Source organism: Alosa alosa, chromosome 15, assembly GCF_017589495.1.
Source record: "Alosa alosa isolate M-15738 ecotype Scorff River chromosome 15, AALO_Geno_1.1, whole genome shotgun sequence".
In the NCBI taxonomy this organism is placed as follows: domain Eukaryota; kingdom Metazoa; phylum Chordata; class Actinopteri; order Clupeiformes; family Clupeidae; genus Alosa; species Alosa alosa.
Window position 1 is genome coordinate 29,422,812 of NC_063203.1, and position 19,693 is coordinate 29,442,504.

The following is a 19,693-nucleotide window of genomic DNA, read 5'->3' on the forward strand; positions in this document are numbered from 1 at the left end:
ACGTCCCTCACTGTGTGAGCCGTGTGATGTGTGATGCGCACGGAGGTGTGAAGGAGCATGGCACTGCATTAGATCATATGTGTGTACATTACACTGCATGAGCAGCCATGTGTGTGTGTGTATTTGTGTGTGTGTGGCGTCCTCTGTCAGTGGGACTGAGTCAGCAGGGATGAGGTGAGGTGGCCAGGCAGACGCTGATGGAATGTGTTGCCGCGGGCGATAAGCTCCCCAAACAAACACTCCCCCCTCCTCCATCCCTCCCTCCCTCCCTCTGCCTCAGGCGCGTCCTGATGACATCACTCACTGGATGTGCTGTCCCCATTCAGGGTGGGTGGGACTTGAGACAAAATGTTCCACCCCAAAAACAGACTCACTTTATGTATCTGTGTGTGTGTGTGTGTGTGTGTGTGTGTGTGTGTGTGTGTGTTTGACTGTCTGTTTGAAGTTGAGTGTATGTGTGTGTGTCTGTCTTTTTTTGTGTGTATCTTATGTGTGTGTGTCTGTCTGTTCGAGTTTGAGAATGTGTGTTTGTTTGTGTGTGTATATGTGTGTGCGTGTGTATGTGTGGTGTGTGTGTGTGTGTGTGTGTGTGTGTGTGTGTGTGTGTGTGTGTGTTTGACTGTCTGTTTGAAGTTGAGTGTATGTGTGTGTGTCTGTCTTTTTTTGTGTGTATCTTATGTGTGTGTGTCTGTCTGTTCGAGTTTGAGAATGTGTGTTTGTTTGTGTGTGTGTGTGTATGTGTGTGTGTGTGTGTGTGTGTGTGTGTGTGTGTGTGTGTGTGTGTGTGTATGTGTGCAATAAATCACTGAATCTCAAGATCAGCTGTCAGTGTGGTGGCCTCTCTTCATCCCTGTCCCTGACGCAGAGCCGTCTCCCCGTTCAGGCAGGCTCCACACACACACACACACACACACACACACACACACACACACACACACACACACATCGGCCAAATCACATCAGGTCAGGATTATTGCTGAAGCGGAAAAACTTTCAGCACAGTTTTTCGCTGCATCTCCCCCTTTGACTGTCAGCACATATCACTAAAGCCTTGGTCTGAGGTAACCCTCGTTCTTGAAAACAAAAAGACAAACCCAAAGATATAAACACAAACAAAACAAACCTAAAGATATAAACACAAACAAAACCAAACCTAAAGATATAAACACAAACAAAACAAACCCAAAGATATAAACACAAACAAAACCAAACCCAAAGATATAAACACAAACACACAGAGCAGGTCAGAGTGCTAGTGATCGGCCACGGGACAAGAGTAAGATGAGGAAAGAGCTCAGAGTTCTGACATCACAGGAAGTGTGTGTGTGTGTGTGTGTGTGTGTTTACATGTGTGTTTGATTAGAGGGTGGTGTGACGAGTTGTCTTTTATCATCAGACACACTCATGTATAGCTACAGACTAAGCAACAGGGGTGGAAATGTTATGACTGTGTGTGTGTGTGTGTGTGAGTGTGTGTGTGTGTGAGAGAGAGAGCAGGTATGTGGTTGTGTGTCTGTGTGTGTGTTAGAGTGTGTGTGTGTGTGCATGTGTTCATGTGTGTGTGTGCTGGCTGTATCTCTCAGCTGCCTTGGGTCCAGATGGCCTGCTGCTGATTTAGAATGAGAACTGCATCTGAAGGCCAGTTTCTGAGGGTCACTGTCAGTTTAAGACCGACGTTCCAGCACACCAGGCTTTCATTTAAATGGAAATGCAAAAGATGTAAATAGTGGACCCCTCCTCCTGGCTCTGTTTGCAGTCCTCTCAACACATGGGTCAACACATGGCCAATGCCAAACTCAAAGTGCGTTGTAGTTTGTCTATCATATCTTACATTTGTTGACGTAGCAGCAATATAACATGCCACATAAATATAATAAATATAAATATGGGAGTACCTGTGAATAAATGACCTGTCTGTAGCTGTGGAGATAAAGCTGACCAAATGAGGCAGATGAGACGCAATATTTGCCCTCGGTGAGTCAGACAGCCAGAGTATTGATTTGGTCCCCAGCTATCTCAGATTAATCTTCTCTTTGGGGCTATTTTCTATTCTGCTGCGACGCTGGGCCCCTCCTGGACAACACACTGGACCCCTCCTGGACAACACACTGGGCATGACTGCTTGGACGCACCACTTCAGTGTAGCAGATGAAATATGAATGACGTCTGATTTAAGCACGCCTCACTGCTGGGCCAGAGCTGAGACGTTGAGATGAGACCAAAGACGATCAGCGGAGATGGACGAAGGCCTTCAGCACATCAAACGAGATCAGCGGAGATGGACGAAGGCCTTCAGCACATCAAACGAGATCAGCGGAGATGGACGAAGGCCTTTAGCACATCAAACGAGATCAGCGGAGATGGACGAAGGCCTTCAGCACATCAAACGAGATCAGCGGAGATGGACGAAGGCCTTCAGCACATCAAACGAGATCAGCGGAGATGGACGAAGGCCTTCAGCACATCAAACGAGATCAGCGGAGATGGACGAAGGCCTTCAGCACATCAAACGAGATCAGCGGTGGAGATGGACGAAGGCCTTCAGCACATCAAACGAGATCAGCGGAGATGGACGAAGGCCTTCAGCACATCAAACGAGATCAGCGGAGATGGACGAAGGCCTTCAGCACATCAAACGCAGACAAACTGGAACAGCTGGACGTGCTGGCCTGCACTTCACACACCAATACTAAATCAAACGCAGCTCAAGAACACTGCCAACTGTGTGTGTGATGTCGAGAGAGCCCAGCTCTCAGCACATAGAAACATATCCCACTAAACCTGTCCATGTGTGTGTGTGTGTGTGTGTGTGTCTGAGAGTATGTGTGTGTGTGTGTGTGTGTGAGTAAAAGAGCCCAGCTCTCAGCATATAGAAACATACCCTACTAAAGTCAGAATACCAGGCTAGAATGTTTTGGATCGACTTAACTTTAAATACACCATACCGAGGCATCTCCCACTCACAGAGAGAGACAGGTAACACCTGGTATGGATCATCCTCGGTCTTGCAGTCCAGCACATGCATTAACATTGTTATGAGGAGGGAGCTGTGTATTCAAAGAGCTCTCTGTTCCATACCCCCATGTGCCCCTGGAGCAGTGCAAGAAGAGCAGCGCAGAGCGCTCCATGCCCCCTCCTCCCCCCTCTGCCCCGTAGAACCCTCCGCTCCATGCCCCCTATGCCCTGTGCCCCCTATGCCCTGTGCCCCCTATGCCCTGTGCAATCCTGTTCCACTGCCAGCCTGTCAGAGGGCACAGGCGGCATTCCTCTCAACTCTTTAGTTTGTCTCACTCACTACCCCTTTCTCTCTTCTCTCTCTCTCTAACACACACACACACACACACACACACACACACACACACACACACACACACAGTGAGAGAACCACCCTGTGTTTTGATAAATGATTTCATAAATTGAAATGGCAACAAGAAATATGTAACACAAATGTTGGGTCAAAATGCTAAATAATCCAAACATCAAGACAATAATTAGACTTCCAAAACAGATGCCAATGCTCACCTGCTGACAATGACATAGCTTTTGAAGTCGTCATACAACTGATGTTCTTTAGAATGCTAAATGTATATATATCCCCGTACGAGATTCAACTGATGTTTAGAATGCTAAAGGTGTATATATCCCCGTACGAGATTCAACTGATGTTTAGAATGCTAAAGGTATATATATCCCCGTACGAGATTCTATGGGATTCCATCAAGTCCATCTCAGGTAACACTAGCTAAATTAAACAGATGGAGAGAGAGAGAGAGAGAGAGAGAGAGAGAGAGAGAGAGAGCGAGAGATGTGAAATGGAAAAGTGCTTTACCTGAGTTAAGTGCCCGACTTCATGAGTGCAGCCTGAGACTGGAGTGGGAGATATGCTACTCATCCAACTGTTACAAGTTAATCCACAGGGGAGGTGAAAAAGTAACCCAGTGTGTCTGTCTGAGAGAGAGAGTATGTGTGTGTGTGTGCGTGTCTGAGTAAAAAAGTACTTTTCAAATGAAAAGAACTGGTATGGAGAAAGGACTGAGCTGTCGGTGTGTGTGAGCTGCGTTCTCTGCTTTCCCTCTTTTCTCTCTCTCTCTCTCTCTCTCTCTCTCTCTCTCTCTCTCTCTCTCGGGATAATGACAGTGTGTGAGTGAGCGAGGGCCGGCATGCTGGGGCAGACACACACACACACACACACACACACACACACATACAGGAGAGGGAAGGAGCCGTGGGGGTTGAAACAGACAACAGAGCCGGCCTCAGCACCTGTCCCCCCCGCCTCTCTGAGTCCCACCCTATCCCATCCCCCTCTCTCTCCGTCTCTCTCTCCTCTCTGCATCCCTCTCTTTTTCAACACCACTGCATACCACCTCCTAGCCCTCACTGGCCTGCCTGCCTTTACCCCTCCTCTATTACACTGTGTGTGTGTCTGTGAGCGTGTGCGTGTGTGCCTTTCTCACAGTCAAATTCTCCCACAATCTCATATTTCTGCTTTGATGTATGTGCAGTTTTCCGGAACATTCCACAAACTCTGCCCCTTCAAACAGTCTTTAAGTGTGTGTGGATCCACCCCAGTGATATAATTAGTCACCGCTCTCTCTCTCCCTCCATCTCTCTTTCTCTCTCTCCATCTATCCCTCCATCCATCTCTCTTTCTCTCTCTCTCTGTCCCAACCACTCTCTCATTCCCCCCCGGTTGACCGCAGGGCCATAGCTGTGTCTGGAAGGACAGTAGAAATTGTAAGTTAAACATTCCCAGTGTTTTGGGTGATGTGGCCGTCTTTCTGTCTGTTAGTAAAACCAGGCTATCCTCCTGTTCTAGCTTTCTAAAACCAGGCTATCCTCCTGTTCTAGCTTTCTAAAACCAGGCTATCCTCCTGTTCTAGCTTTCTAAAACCAGGCTATCCTCCTGTTCTAGCTTTCTAAAACCAGGCTATCCTCCTGTTCTAGCATTCTAAACACCAACACAGAGTTCTGTTTCTCTTTTCCAACATTTCTTTTTTTCTCTTTCCCTCCTTTCTAACCACTGGTTCTGTTCTACTTTGCTCCTTTCTAACCACTGGTTTTGTTCTACTTTGCTCGTTTCCAACCACGCGGCACTTCTCTCTTCTCCACGACGCCGTCTGGTTTTTCTGGGGTTTTTTTATGAGCTCTTGTGCGCTGGCAGTCTTGACGTGGCACGCTGCTCTGGTGCACTCAGGGGGTGATGGGGTGTGTGGTATGAGTAACTACTACAGTGGGCTGGGTACACACACACACACACACACACACGCACGCACACACACACACGCACACACACAGAATCTGCATACATTGTCACAGACACATATGCAGAAATGTATACAATGTATGAAATGCATGTACACTAAATAAAGAATGATAAACTGATATCCCATCACAGGGGCACACCAACAATGACCGGTGCTCCATTTCAGGCGAATGCATTCAGCCAAAGCGTTTATTTTGGATGTTAAGTCTGAGTATCGGATAGCCCATACTGAGACTACATTAACTAAGAGGAGCGGGACTCCGTTGATAGAGTTGAGTTTTTAATGAAGACGATTCGATTCCTGGAATGGGTCTGGCTCTGAGTTCTGACCAGAACTGGATCCATCTGATTTGGGCCTGGGTCACACACACACACACACACACACACACACACACACACACACACACACACACACACAGGCAGTATGAACTCAGCGGCTTTGTTCAGGCCTGCAGCAAGAGTTCCTGCACCAGTGTAATCTCTGTTAGCATTCCTGAGTCACCCAGGATGGGAGGAGCAGAGGGGAGGGGAGGAGGAGGAGAGAAGGATGGGAGGAGCAGAGGGGAGAGGAGGAGTGGAGTAGGTCTGGCGGCACGCCACCACTCGCTCCCCTAGCACACCACACCACACCTCGCCTTGCCTCCAGGCTACGCTTCCTGGGCCACAGGTGTGCTAGGCTGGGATGGTGGAAATCTTATGTGTGTGTGTGTGTGTGTATATTTGCATGGGTGTGACAGCATATAAGTGTGTGTGTGTTTATTTGGTGATCGGTATCACTGGGACTGTTTAGATAAGGATTTCTTTCATCCACACATGCTATGCATGCGATACAAAGCCAAATACACACTTACCTATACATAAACACACACACACACACACGCATACTGAGATCAGTGTAGGGAGCAAGGAAGGAGGTGGCTTAACCTCTCATTGACCTTTAATGAAATATAATATTTCTGTTTAGCTTGAGGAATAAGTGTGACACGTGTGTGTGCGTGTGAGAGTGTGTGCCTGTGTGTGTGTGTGAGAGAGAGAGAACTCTGTTTAAAATGAGCCTGTGCCAGTCGCATGCCTCCCTGCATTTGACCTGTTGTTCTGACCTTTGAACCCTCTGGTGTTGACATCATATTAGAACTCAAACCCCCCTCCCCCTCCTCAAAATGGAAAATAACCTTCCCCTTCTCCTCTGTCCTCAATCAGGTCCTCCTCTCTCTCGGGCCCGTATGTAAAACCACCTTTAAACCACCACTCTCACTCATTCAACACCACACAGGATCGCCGGACAGTACTGTCGAGGAAAGATCATGACAACTCCGCCGAGACGAACTGGCCTCGGTTAGAGCTGCGGGCATGAATAATGGAGGCCTGGCCATGCACCTCCTGAATAAGTACCGTCCAGTTTCATTAGAGTCCTTCAGCTCTAAGACCTGAGCTTTCTGAGACGCACCCAATAAGCGCTTTATGGGCCCATTTGCTTAAAAGGATATTCCACCATTTGGGGAATTATACTAATTTTCCACCTCCCCTTGAGTTAAACAATTGATTTTTACCTTTCTCCAGTTCATCCAGTCTTTCTCTGAGTCTGGTGATACCAGTTTTAGCTCCAGCCTAGCATAGATCATTGAATCTGATTAGACCATTAGCATCTTGCCTGCTAGCATCACGTTTAAAAGTGATTAAGATTTCCGGTAATTTTCCTATTTAAAACTTGTCTCCTCTCAAGTTAGAAAGTGTAATAAGACCAACGGAAAATGAAACGTGCCGATTATCTAGGCTGATTTGACATGGAACTATACTCTAATTCAGGCATAATAATCCAGTCACTAACCAATTTGTCTGCTGCAGCTCAACCTTGTTGCTGGAAGTTAGCCTACGGGGACTATTTTCAGGTGCTGCATGATATCATTGTGCTGCTGTGCCCATGGTGTTCCTTGATTATTACCCTGGAATGAGAGTATAGTTCCATGTCAAATCTAACGCTTGATATCTATGGCACTCTTCCATTTCTCTAAAGCTTGATATCTATGGTACTCTTTCGTTTCTCTAACGCATAATATCTATTGTACTCTTTCATTTCTCTAATGCTTGATATCTATTGTACTCTTAAAGAGGCCCTATGAAACAATTTTAGCAAAAATGACCTTAATTATGCAGGTTGAGAGTCGTTGTGATGGTTCTACAACACATTTTGGGTCGTTTGGTGGGTGCTTCGTCTCCAACCTAGTGCTTCTCCGCGGAAAAAACGAATATGCAACTTTCTGGTCGCGGTCCGAACACATCTGGATGTAACTCGCCGGAAATACTCGAAAATGTAGTCAGATTGTAGTTTCTAAGACTGCAAAACGGACTCCGATTTGGCTTTTTTGCTGTTGAAATTGTAAGTAGCCTACCCTTGGGTGAACTTCGTTTTTGTAATGTGATTTCATAGTCTCTTGAACAATGTGTTTGCTCAACCGTTTTATTGTGAGCCCTATGTGTTTAGCTTGGTTTATTGATGGCTAGCACGCTAGCTAGTGGGGGTTTAGCATAGCAGTCACTTGCTACCGAAGCTGCAGGGGGAGCTATGTCGTGAAAAATGCGAGCCCAAATCAGGCGAAAACCCAGAAACAGCGAAGGAATAACCAGACCTGCATAGGGCTTCTTTAATGCTTGATATCTATTGTACTCTTCTGTTTCTCTAATGCTTGATATCTATTGTACTCTTTCATTTCTCTAATGCTTGATATCTATGGTACTCTTTCATTTCTCTAATGCTTGATATCTATTGTACTCTTTCGTTTCTCTAATGCTTGATATCTTTAATGCTTGATATCTATGGTACTCTTTCGTTTCTCTAATGCTTGATATCTATGGTACTCTTTGGTTTCTCTAATGCATGATATCTTTAATGCTTGATATCTATGGTACTCTTTCGTTTCTCTAATGCTTGATATCTTTAATGCTTGATATCTATTGTACTCTTCTGTTTCTCTAATGCTTGATATCTATTGTACTCTTTCATTTCTCTAATGCTTGATATCTATGGTACTCTTTCGTTTCTCTAATGCTTGATATCTTTTATGCTTGATATCTATGGTACTCTTCTGTTTCTCTAATGCTTGACATCTTTTATGCTTGATATCTATGGTACTCTTCTGTTTCTCTAATGCTTGACATCTATGGTAATCTTTCGTTTCTCTAATGCTTGATTTATATGGTACTCTTCTGTTTTTCTAATGCTTGATATCTATGGCACTCTTCAGATAAACTAGCTAAATTACACCTGAACTCAAGTGCTCCCATCTTGCCAAGGTCTTTCTGGCCCTTTCTGGGTGTTCTGCCGCTCTATGTGGGTTTGAGGATGTCAAGGCTCTCTGGCAAACACTACAAGCTCCTCCTGATCTACCGCAGCACTCTCATGGTGTTACACTGCAGCATGATTCTGCTGCCTGCTGTCTGCACACACACACACACACACACACACACACACACACACACACACACACCTGATGGGTCTACTGATGAAGACTGCAGTCCAGTGAGTTTATTTAGAAGAGTCGGATACACTGAGAGCTTTAGCAGAACAGAGCTCATTTCAAACACACCAAACTGGACTTTGTTCATTGTCCAGATACAACCGTGTTGATGGAGTTTGTTTGTGTTATTGTTTTCAAATGAGAGCTGATCTTTTATGGCTTGCACAAATCTTACAGAGATGAACATGCGTATGCAAAACACGCGGCTGCTGCTTTGTATTTCAACACACCCCCTGAGGGCTCTTCTGCTGATCTCACCCTCTGCTTTGTTTTCAACATCTCTTTCTCCCTCTCTCTCTTTCTTTCTGTCTCTCTCTCTCTTCTTCTCTATCCCTCTATCCTCATCTCTCTCTCTGTATTTTTTTTGCGTGTTTTGCTTCCTCTACATTTCTCTCTCTTCTGTTTCACCATCTCACTCTCTCTCTTTTTACCTGGAACCCTCTCTCTCCTCCTCTCTCTCTCTTTTTACCCAGCCCTCTCTCTCTCCCCTCATCTCTCTCTATCTCTTTTTACCCAGCCCTCTCTCTCTCTCTGTTTGTCTCTTAAGCCCTGGCATCCATCTTCTACGTCAGTGCTTTCCAGTTGGTGGGGTTGGTGTTGGGGTGGTGTGGGATAGGGTGAGGTGGTGTGGTGTGGGGTGAGGTGGGGTGGGGTGGTGTTAGGGTGAGGTGGTGTGGTGTGTGTGGTGTGGGGGTGGTGTTGGGGTGGGGTGAGGTGGGGTGGGGTTGGTGTGGTGTTGGGGTGGTGTGGGGTGGTGTAAGGGTGATCAACACGCAGTAATGCCCCGTTAAGAGCGTCTGCTGAGAGGCTCCTGCCAGCGTGGGTGGATGCTGAAATATTTAGCAGCTCCTCTTCTCTTCCTCTCTTTCTCTATCCCTTCCTTCTCTTTCTACTCCTCCTTCTCCAGTCCTCTCATCATCTCTACTCCTCCTCCAATCTCTTCTGCTCCTCTCTTCTCCTCCTTGTTCTCCTCCTCTCCTCTTTTCCACTCCTCCTCTCTCCATCACACCCCAAGTCAGGGGAGCTCCTGAGGGACGACCATCGTGACGCATGCAGTGGACACGACTCTAAATGTGTAATGAGTACAGTATGAACCACTCACACACACACACACACACACACACGACTCTAAATGTGTAATGAGTACAGTATGAACCACTCTCTCTCTCACACACACACACATATCTCCACCCCACCTCCTCCTGCTCCTGTAGAGTGGGCTGGTGGCTGTTACGTAAGAGTATATAAGTATATATACTTTTTTGATCCCGTGAGGGAAATTTTGGTTTCTGCATTTAACCCAATCGGTGAATTAGTGAAACACAAACAGCACACAGTGAACACACAGTGAGGTGAAGCACACACTAATCCCGGCGCAGTGAGCTGCCTGCTTCCACGGCGGCGCTCAGGAAGCAGTGAGGGGTTAGGTGCCTTGCTCAAGGGCACTTCAGCCGCGGCCCACTGGTCGGGGCTCGAACCGGCAACCCTCCGGTTACAAGTCCAGAGTGCTTACCAGTGGGCCACGGCTGCCCCACTCAGCTGTCCTCAATTCACCGCTGAGGATATATGTGTGTGTGTGTGTGTGTGTGTGTGTGTGTGTGTGTGTGTGTGTGTGTGTGTGTGTGTGTGTGTGTGTGTGTGTGTGTGTGTGTGTGTGTGTGTGTGTGTGTGTGTGTGTGTGTGTGTGTGTGTGTGTTAGGTTCTATCCTCCTCCTCCACCCGACCTCCTGACTTAATGTTGATCCTCCTCCATCACCCTGTGCACTATAAGAGCCTCCATCACCCTGTGCACTATAAGAGCCTCCTCCTCCTCCTCCATCACCCTGCACACTATAACAGCCTCCTCCTCCTCCTCCATCACCCTGCGCACTATAAGAGCCTTCTGATCCTCCACCCTGTGCACTATAAGAGCCTCCATCACCCTGTGCACTATAAGAGCCTCCTCCTCCTCCACACTGGGCACTATAAGAGCCTCCTTCCCCTCCTCCACCCTGGGCACTATAAGAGCCTCCATCACCCTGGGCACTATAAGAGCCTTCTGATTCTCCATCACCCTGGGCACTATAAGAGCCTCTTTCAGGCCTGTTACACACACTCCTGACTTCAGGACTGTTACACACACCCCGGACTTCAGGCCTGTTACACACACTCCTGACTTCAGGCCTGTTACACACACCCCAGGTTTTGGCTGAGGCCTCCCGTTCTTTGAAGACCTCTGGTGGCCTCCCTCCACCCATCTCAACACCACCCCACCCCACCCCACCCCACCCCAGGGGCTGCTGGTGCTCTCCATCTCTGGGGAGTGGAGCAGTATCGCGGCTCAGGATGGGCACCAGGGCTTTAGGGGGCTCAGCTCCTCACACGGGGGGATACGGCTCCTGCTGCTCCTGCTCCACACACACGGGGGGAGACGGCTCCTGCTCCTGCCGCTGTTTGCATGGCCTCCAGTAGGAGTCTGAGCACTAAGCACTGATGATCGATCATCTGGCCATTATTATTCAACAGCCCCCTGCTAGAAAGAAGTTATTTTTGCCGCACCATTTATTTTCAAGCTCTCACTGTGAGCACGAGCGCGATTGTAGAGGACTTTAAAAAGGGGATTGTAAAGAAGTACAAAAAAGAGAGGAAAAAAGAGTGTTTGGTGCTGGGTGTGTGCAGTGTGATCAAAGAAGCCAGCGCTCTTTTGAAGCTACACCAAGGACCTCGGCTTTCACTGGGACTTATATGGGTTAATGGGAACATGGGCTGCTTTTAAATATGAATGAGAGAGAGAAGGGAAGAGAGAGAGAGGGAGAGGGAGAGAGAGAGAGAAAGGGAGAGAGAGAGAGGGAGAGATAGATAGAGAGAGGGAGAGAGAGAAGGAGAGAGAGAGAGAGAGAGAGGGAGAGAGAGAGAGAAGGAGAGAGAGAAAGAAGGAGAGAGAGAAAGAGAGAGAGAGGTGGGGGAGGGATACTTTCCACCTGACTTCTACACGTTCCCCCCACTTCCAAAGCCACCATGCGTAAGCTAGGCTGGAAAACAAAGAGCCTCATGCTTTGCACTGAATGTTTTGGACACAGAGGCGAAGCGGCACAAAGGCACTGAGATGTTTACGAGCTGGACTCCCATCCCGCCCAACCTGGCCCCTGTAATTGGATAGCCAAGCAAGCAGGACTAAATCAATGTGTAAGGGCAATGTGAAGCCGACCAAAACATCGCTTACTTACTCCAGGCCCTGCAAAGCATAGAAAAGAGCAATGTGGTGTGTGTGTGTGTGTGTGTGTGTGTGTGTGTGTGTGTGTGTGTGTGTGTGTGGGGGAGGTTAACCTGAGTTCAGACGACAAGCAAAATTGGGCTAAACCTGATAAAGGCAAACTTCACTAACTCAGTTTCACGGGCCTGGACCGGCACTAACACCCTTTTAGCACACTCTTCTTCCACCCCTCCCTCTCTCCCTCCTCCCCCTTTCTTTCTGTCTTTCTCTCCCTCTCTATCCCCCTCCTCCGTGTGCATTCCAGGGATTCTTGGTCAGATAAGCCGCTCCGTAAGGTCATGCGTCACACAAAAGGGGCCGAGGCGCGGACTATTGTTGCATTTGCATGCCAAAGGACACCACTGCCCCTTCACCACCACCACCACAGCAGCAACCTTTAGTCAGGATCCAGCTCAACCCCCCATCCACCGCCATGGTGCCATGGGGAGGAACTCTGTGTTGGCACGGCGCGCGCTTGCAAAGCAGATTGGGGGAGTGGGTTAACAGCCGGCATTCCACCTGACATCAATAGCATAGTAGAAACTAAATACTGTGTCCCATTTGCTAAATCTCTCTCTCTCTCTCTCTCTCTCTCTCTCTCACCTTCTATTTGGGTGGGCTTGCTTGCAATGTTAAGTGTTGATAAATATTTACAATGTGTATTTGCAATGGTTGAACTCCTGATGAAAGCTGAAGGAAGTCCCATTTCCCACTATTACAGAATGCTCAATGCAAACTGGATTAGCATATATACACACTTAATAAAAAACATGTATTGACAGACTGATTATGACTTTTCTACAGCCCGACCTCCCAAAACCTTGATTTCACATGTTCAATGTGAGAATTGGCCCTGTCCATCCTTTGGCCACTGACAGCAGGGATTGCACACATTCGAGCCTGCAGGCATGGTAGCACAGGCCATTGCACACATCCGAGCCTGCAGGCGTGGTAGCACGTGCCTGTGCCCAAGACAGAGCTGAAGGTAACCTTGGCAGCCAGCGACATTCAGAAACCTGTGGCTTTGAAGCTCCACAACACTGCAATGGCGCCCTCTGCTGAGCGCAGCGCAAACAGCAAGTAAAACGCACCACAGCAACAGCAGCTCCCCAGCCCTGCCATTTCTCCCACCACGCCTGCCCGCCTGCCAGGCTCGGTCTCCTCGTCTTACGCTATCTATCAACATGGCTGACAACCCAGATGTCCGTTACTGACCTCATGCAGAGCAAACATCACCTGCGTTTACCTGCTGTCTGGACCAGGCTTGATGCTCTCTGCTAACGCTGATGCCATGTTCCGCTAGCTGGGCTAAAAACAGGCAGATGTGATGCTAGCTGGGCTAAAATAGCACAACTAATCCCATGTTTTCCAAATCCCCAGTGGGACTCCAGCAAGTGCACCAGCCCATCAACCTCATTATGACAGGTGGTGACGGTGCATCGTCAGTGACACACTGTTTCAGGACAGAATGACAGAGGGGAAAAACACATGACACGCCCGGACCTGTTATAGCGCACAAACACATTGAAAAGAATACAAAAACACACACCCCTTTACACACACACACACACACACACATACACATACCCACACAAAAGAAAAACATGTGTGAGCATGTTTTACACATCTGCAGAAACATATTAAAAATAATATGAACACACACAGCCCTTCCACACACACACACACAAAGCATGTCCCTATAGAAAGGATCTTTTTGCTCCAGGCCTGACTGCAGCAAGTCCTCTTTCTCACAAGCCTGCCCTGCTTGATCCCCTTCCACAACGCAGCAACCGGTCAGACACCTCCTGCTGTGCATTACTCCACCAGTCATCCTTGTGGAACACTGATCAACATTACATTCAATACAACCCACACTGAACCAACACTGAACCGAGCAGAAACGTCCATGGACAATAGGCAGACGTAAGGGCAGGCCGAAGGCTTTCCTTGCCCCAGTGCAATCACAATAGCATCACACTTTTTCTAGCATGAAGGATCAACGTGACACCTGTGTGACCACTGGCTCAAGGGTCAGGTAAAAGGTAAGCGGCTACGGAGCGGCGGGTCAGAGCGGCGGGTACTCACCGATGCGGAGTGAGTCCGGCCCAGCGCCTGGTTCTGGTTGTGGTTCTCCTGCTCCCGGCACTGCAGTCCGGCCAGGTGCCTCTCCAGCGTGGCCCAGTCCATAGTGGGCAGCTGGTTCTCCTCCAGCGGGCACTCGTCCCTGTAGCCCGTGCCCATGCGCTGGGTGGCGTTCGTCCCTGTGCCACCCCCGCCGCTGATGCCGTGGACTCCATAGCCAAGGCCGCCGCCTCCACCTCTACCGACGCCGGTGCCAGCCAGTCCTCCAGCCACTCTGCTGTTGCTGCTGGCTGTCCGCTGGCTTGTGAGCCTGCTGCTAGTCTTTGCCCCTGTGGTGGTGCTGGAGGTGGTGTTGGTGGCGGCGCCACCCACAGGCGAGCGGAGGTGGTGCGTGCTGGGCAGGATCAGGTTCCCGTTCTGCTTCAGCTCCTCGGGCACAGCGGCCGCCCGGGTCGCCGTGGGTCCGGTGAGCGGCGCCGGGCTCTTCACGTCCTGTAACTCCTCGGCCAGGCTGCGGCTGTTCACCGCCTTCCGGAAGCTTCCGGCGCCACCGCCAACCCCACCTCCTCCGAGGGTCCCCGCGGCATTGTTGGCCAGGTCGGGGTCATCGGCGTCTCCGTAGCCCCCGTTACCGCCACAGCCGTCCCCGTACTCGCTCTCCCACTCCTCGATGACCTTCTTCTTGTACGCCTGGTAGTCCTCGTCCTCCTCGTAGTCCTCCAGCGGCGTCAGGTCCAGGCTGGGAGAGCACGGCGTCACCTTGCTCGAGTTGGACTCTGAACTGGAGCGGCTGGACGCGTCGCTGCCCAGGTCCATACCATCCTCCCGGTAATCCTGAGAGAGAGAGAGACAGAGAGAAAGAGACAGAGAGACGCAGAGAGAGAGACAGAGAGAGAGAGAGAGAGAGAGAGACAGAGAGAGAGAGAGAGAGACGAGAGAGAGAGAGAGAGAGAGACAGAGAGAGAGACAGAGAGAGAGAGAGAGAGACAGAGAGAGAGAGAGAGAGAGACGCAGAGAGAGAGAGACAGAGAGAGACAGAGAGAGACAGGCAGAAAGAAGAGAGAGAATTTAGTGCTGATAATCACACAGCCTCTTCCTGCTTGCTTGCTCTTCCTCTGCTCTAGGGTTGCCATGACACCTCTGTATGCAGATTCTCCCCAAAACACCCTCACATACACCACCAACTCCCCCCAGCATACAATGACATGCCACATACTACAGTATATGGCAAAATCAAACAAGAATAAAGCGCTATTCTTTTTCCTTTTCATTTCTCTGTGTCCAACTCCTGCTTGAATCCTCTCCTCTCCCAGAGCTCTGCTCACACTTGCCAGAGACACTCGGAGGGAATACAGCAACAATGGGCCCAGAAGTCATTGTGTCTGTCTTCACAAAACAGGGAAACTCTACTTGTGCCATGAGAGACACCCTTTGTGCTGTGTTGTAATTTGTTGCAACAAAGCATAGGTATTACTGTGGAATAGAACAATTGTGTTCAGTTGATGAATTACCAAACACGTGCTGCTCCATTCAAAACATCTAGTCTATTTTTAACTCACCGACTTTTTATGTATTACGTCCACATTATGAGCGGATGCAGAAAGATAAGGATCTTTAACATCTTACATAGTTAATTACAGTATTATACACTTTATTCATGGATGACCTCATAATTAAACACTTTTGGGGAGGTGAGCATTAGGCCTGTGTTTGAGCTGTACATTTGCACTGGCACAAACCAAGAAACCAGTGGAATGGACATCTAACCTTGACTCAGTGGTTCCAATACATGAGCAAGGGTGTCTTGATTGATTACAAAGCTAATGAAAATGTCTAAATTGTTTACAAGCTGTCTGGAGTCCACTGCGATGCCCTATGCCTCGCCTTGTTATCAGACTGTCATCGAAAGTCCTCACATAAGGCTTGCAAGGAGTAGTCCCTGATGACGACACACCCTTCAATACAAATCAGGCCCTTCTGGGGACCATCGTTCATCAGCGAGCTAGAACAGCTGAACCAAACACCTCCGCATATGCATTAGGTATCCTCTTTTCTAGGGCCCCTAGCAGTGCTGCTAATCAGACAAGTGATTGACCTTTAAAATAACTCGTTTGTAAAATTAACCAAGATGACAAGAGTGTTGCCAAGATGCCAAATGCGATGTTACAAAAGTGCAGAGTCGCTTTATATTCTACTAGGGTTGGTGTGCCATCGCAACAGAGAATTTAGAAAACCAGAGGGTGTCAGGGCATGCAATGCATGTTTTCATATTTGGGCTATTTGGATACAGAATTCACGGGAATAGCGCACAGGCTAGTCTCGCAAAATTACAATGTTTAGTTGTTTCAGCGGTGTGAAATTCTAATGGCATCAACCTGCCAATAATAAAGTTTGACATGTGGCCAGATCTCCGACCTGAAGTCACATTTGCATTGATTCGGGGAGAGAGCGCGCGCGCGCCTGCGAATTCAATTGCAAGCAAGCCGCTCGGCCGGCACTCATTGTACACAACAACAGTGATGGCGACTACGTTGTAACATAGTATCGTTTCATAAACGGAGTCGACACTTTTCGCTCGTCACCATGGAAATACTCACACGTGCACTATAACCTTTTCGCTCTTACATGCGATTCAGCCGAATTATGACTACCAGCTTACCAAAACGCTCATCAAACCGATGCTCTGTCTGCATGAATGTTACGACCTCTCCCCGCGAAACCTGTCAGGTTCACTTCCACCATATAACATTAACCATGGTAATGTGTTTGGATGAATATGCTCTAGCCCTTCAACAATTAGAGTTGCAAAGGCGACACCCGACACAAGGGAGATAGCCTAGAAGAGTCGTGGGAATTCGTTTTTAAATGTGCACTTGCTTAGATCCTTAAAGGGGCGATGACTACGCAGGGAAGCCGTGATTATTCTTCCAGATCTCCAGGCTACAAGCGGACACGTCAATGTTCAGGCTATGCTGACTAGCCTACATGACATTAACATTAATTCCTTACCCCGCGCCGGGTCACTTTATTCTGTATTACGAGTGTAATTATTTAAAGTGATTCAGTCTGCGAGAGAGGGGGAGACCGCGTGGGATACGGTGGGACCCGCTTTAGTTTATCCCCTCGGATTAACCTCCTGCCAACACACACACAGTACATTTGGCTTGCTAGCCGACAATTCATACAAATACACAGCTGCGCTAAAGCTCAGCGACAGATAGAGTTTTGCATTTCATTATTTAAAAAACAACATATCAGACCGATTATTTGGTCAACTTCTGCAATCTCCCCATTATCTAAAAGGGCACTTAGGCACGATGCCGTGGACACGAAATATCAAACATCTCCGTATGAGTTGGCTACGTCATCTCTATGGTGCGAAGCATGGAAGTTGAGGTGAAAACCAGCTGATCAAGTCCCCGATGCCGGCGAGCAGTGGAACCCCACCGATTCAGGAAAAGGTGTTTCAAAAAGCATTACGCGCATATTGCGAAGTCATTCGTACAGATATGATGTAATGCTCCAAAAAAGTCAAGGAAGAAACCCGATCTTCACCCGGCAACCGAGCGCGGTGACCGAAACCCACCCATCTACGCGACGCCACTACAAGGGTTATGACTACCGCGTTAGGAAAATAGCCTATTTCAAGTTGCCCTATTAAAACGATACGTTGACACACATTGTCAAAGACCGTGATTTTTGACTTTTGAGAAACCCTCTGGACATTTAAAGACAAACACGCTTCCAAGAGAAAATCATGACATAATGCTTTTAAACGGATGTCTTTAAAAGGATCAATGTGACGTTATTTCAATATCTACAGAGATACAAGGCGTGAAAACAAACAAGCTGGATTACTTACTGTCATAATTCTCTGTCAAGGTTCGGACTCAAGACATTTTCAGCTGGGCGACAAAGGGGCGTGATGTACAAAAATAGCGGAGAAAGCAACTATACTTGAGGAATAATTTGAACCCTCAGCAATGGCTGCTAGCCGCGCATATGACAGAAAGCCGGCAAATGTACGCGAGCCTCGGCTGCGTTATTCATTTCTCAGCTCGTGTAGACCGTGGAACCCAACCCTGGAGCACTTCTGTGGCTGAGTTCAAAAATAGACGAGTTCAAAATTCTCCGGCTTTCCAGCGTCCAGGTCTGAATCGCTCGCTCCTCTCCCAGTAGACACACACATACACACACACACACACACACACACACAGAGCAAGCTGCGCGCGCGCGCCCTCGCAGTGTCTCTCTCTCTCACACACACACACAAACTCTCTCTCTCTCTCTCTCTCTTTCCCTCTCTCTCTCTCTTCTGTGAAATGATTCACTTAGACCAGCACAAACTCCACCACTGACTTGAGACAGTTCATATTTATCTAGGAATTCGAGTCTACTGAGGAGTGAGCTTATTTATGGAGGACATCCGAAGACAGTAGGCTATAACAGAAGACATTCTCCAGCTATATGGCTCCTCTATGTGAAGCACAAGAAACGCAAGGACATAAAGCATTTATTATGCATCAATCATTAATAAACGTGGACAAACATCACTCAGCTGTGGCACAACGTAGCCTGCACCATGAAGCAGATGTACTTAAACCAGTATGTCAATCAGTGTATTTCGGAGAGGAGGATGTTTACTCTAAACACAAAATCATGTGAAAAAGATTACATGCACGGTACAATAAAACAGAATGAATGGAATAAAAACAAACATGCTCTGGGTCTGTTTTTATTCCAAAACATGGAACATGGAACATGGAACATGGAACAAAGAGTGTTTCTGAGAACACTGGGCACTGTATGAATAGACATTTTCACCAGATGGGATTAAAAGCCCCAATAATGGTGGTGTTTCATTTGAAAGGCTGCTCGCTGTAAAGCCTCTTTCGCTATCTCGAGAGGCATGGAAATCAAGGGTCCTCTAAAACTGAGATGCTGGAGTCACAGAGGCCCTCCAGGGACAAGGCTGTAATTACAGCAAAATGGACTCCTTGACAAGTGCCCAGGGCTAGGCTTGCATGCATGTGCAAGTGTGTGTGTGAGATAGTGCATGTGTGTGAATGTGTGCACACATGTCTGTGAATTTGTGTGTACTATATGAAGATCCTCTGAGAGGGAGAATCTCATTCCCATCCCCTATTCATATAGTATAGTATGTATACTTTTTTGATCCCGTGAGGGAAATTTGGTCTCTGCATTTATCCCAATCGGTGAATTAGTGAAACACAAACAGCACACAGTGAGGTGAAGCACACACTAATCCTGGCGCAGTGAGCTGCTTGCTACAACGCCGGCGCTCGGGGAGCAGTGAGGGGTTAGGTGCCTTGCTCAAGGGCACTTCAGCCGCGGCCCACTGGTCGGGGCTCGAACCGGCAACCCTCCAGTTACAAGTCCAGAGTGCTAACCAGTGGGCCACGACTGCCCAATATTTAAGGCCACATCCAGTAACTCCCTGATACATCTAGAGGTTCAGTACTTGATGACACCCACTGCATTGTCTAAATGTCTAAATGTCTAGATCTCTAGATCTCTAAATCTCTAGATCTCTAGATGTCTAGATCTCTAGATCTCGAACTCTAAATGGTTTTAAAT

The 19,693-nt window shown here is 48.0% G+C and overlaps 1 protein-coding gene across 2 annotated transcripts in view; it reads right to left on the reverse strand.

Annotated features, from left to right (window-relative positions):
- The window catches only part of schip1 (schwannomin interacting protein 1), a 357,118-nt gene that overhangs the window by 54,941 nt on the left and 282,484 nt on the right, over positions 1–19,693 (reverse strand). Inside the window, exons 1-2 of one of the 2 annotated variants that reach the window (XM_048265242.1) lie at positions 17,958–18,276; positions 14,099–14,929 (exon numbers count right to left, since the gene is read on the reverse strand). In XM_048265242.1, coding sequence (XP_048121199.1) covers positions 14,099–14,929; positions 17,958–17,963 — 837 coding nt within the window. In that variant the 5' untranslated portion in view covers positions 17,964–18,276. Of the gene's footprint in view, positions 1–14,098; positions 14,930–17,957; positions 18,277–19,693 lie in introns of those variants that run through there. The other variant, XM_048265241.1, reaches the window with a different exon arrangement.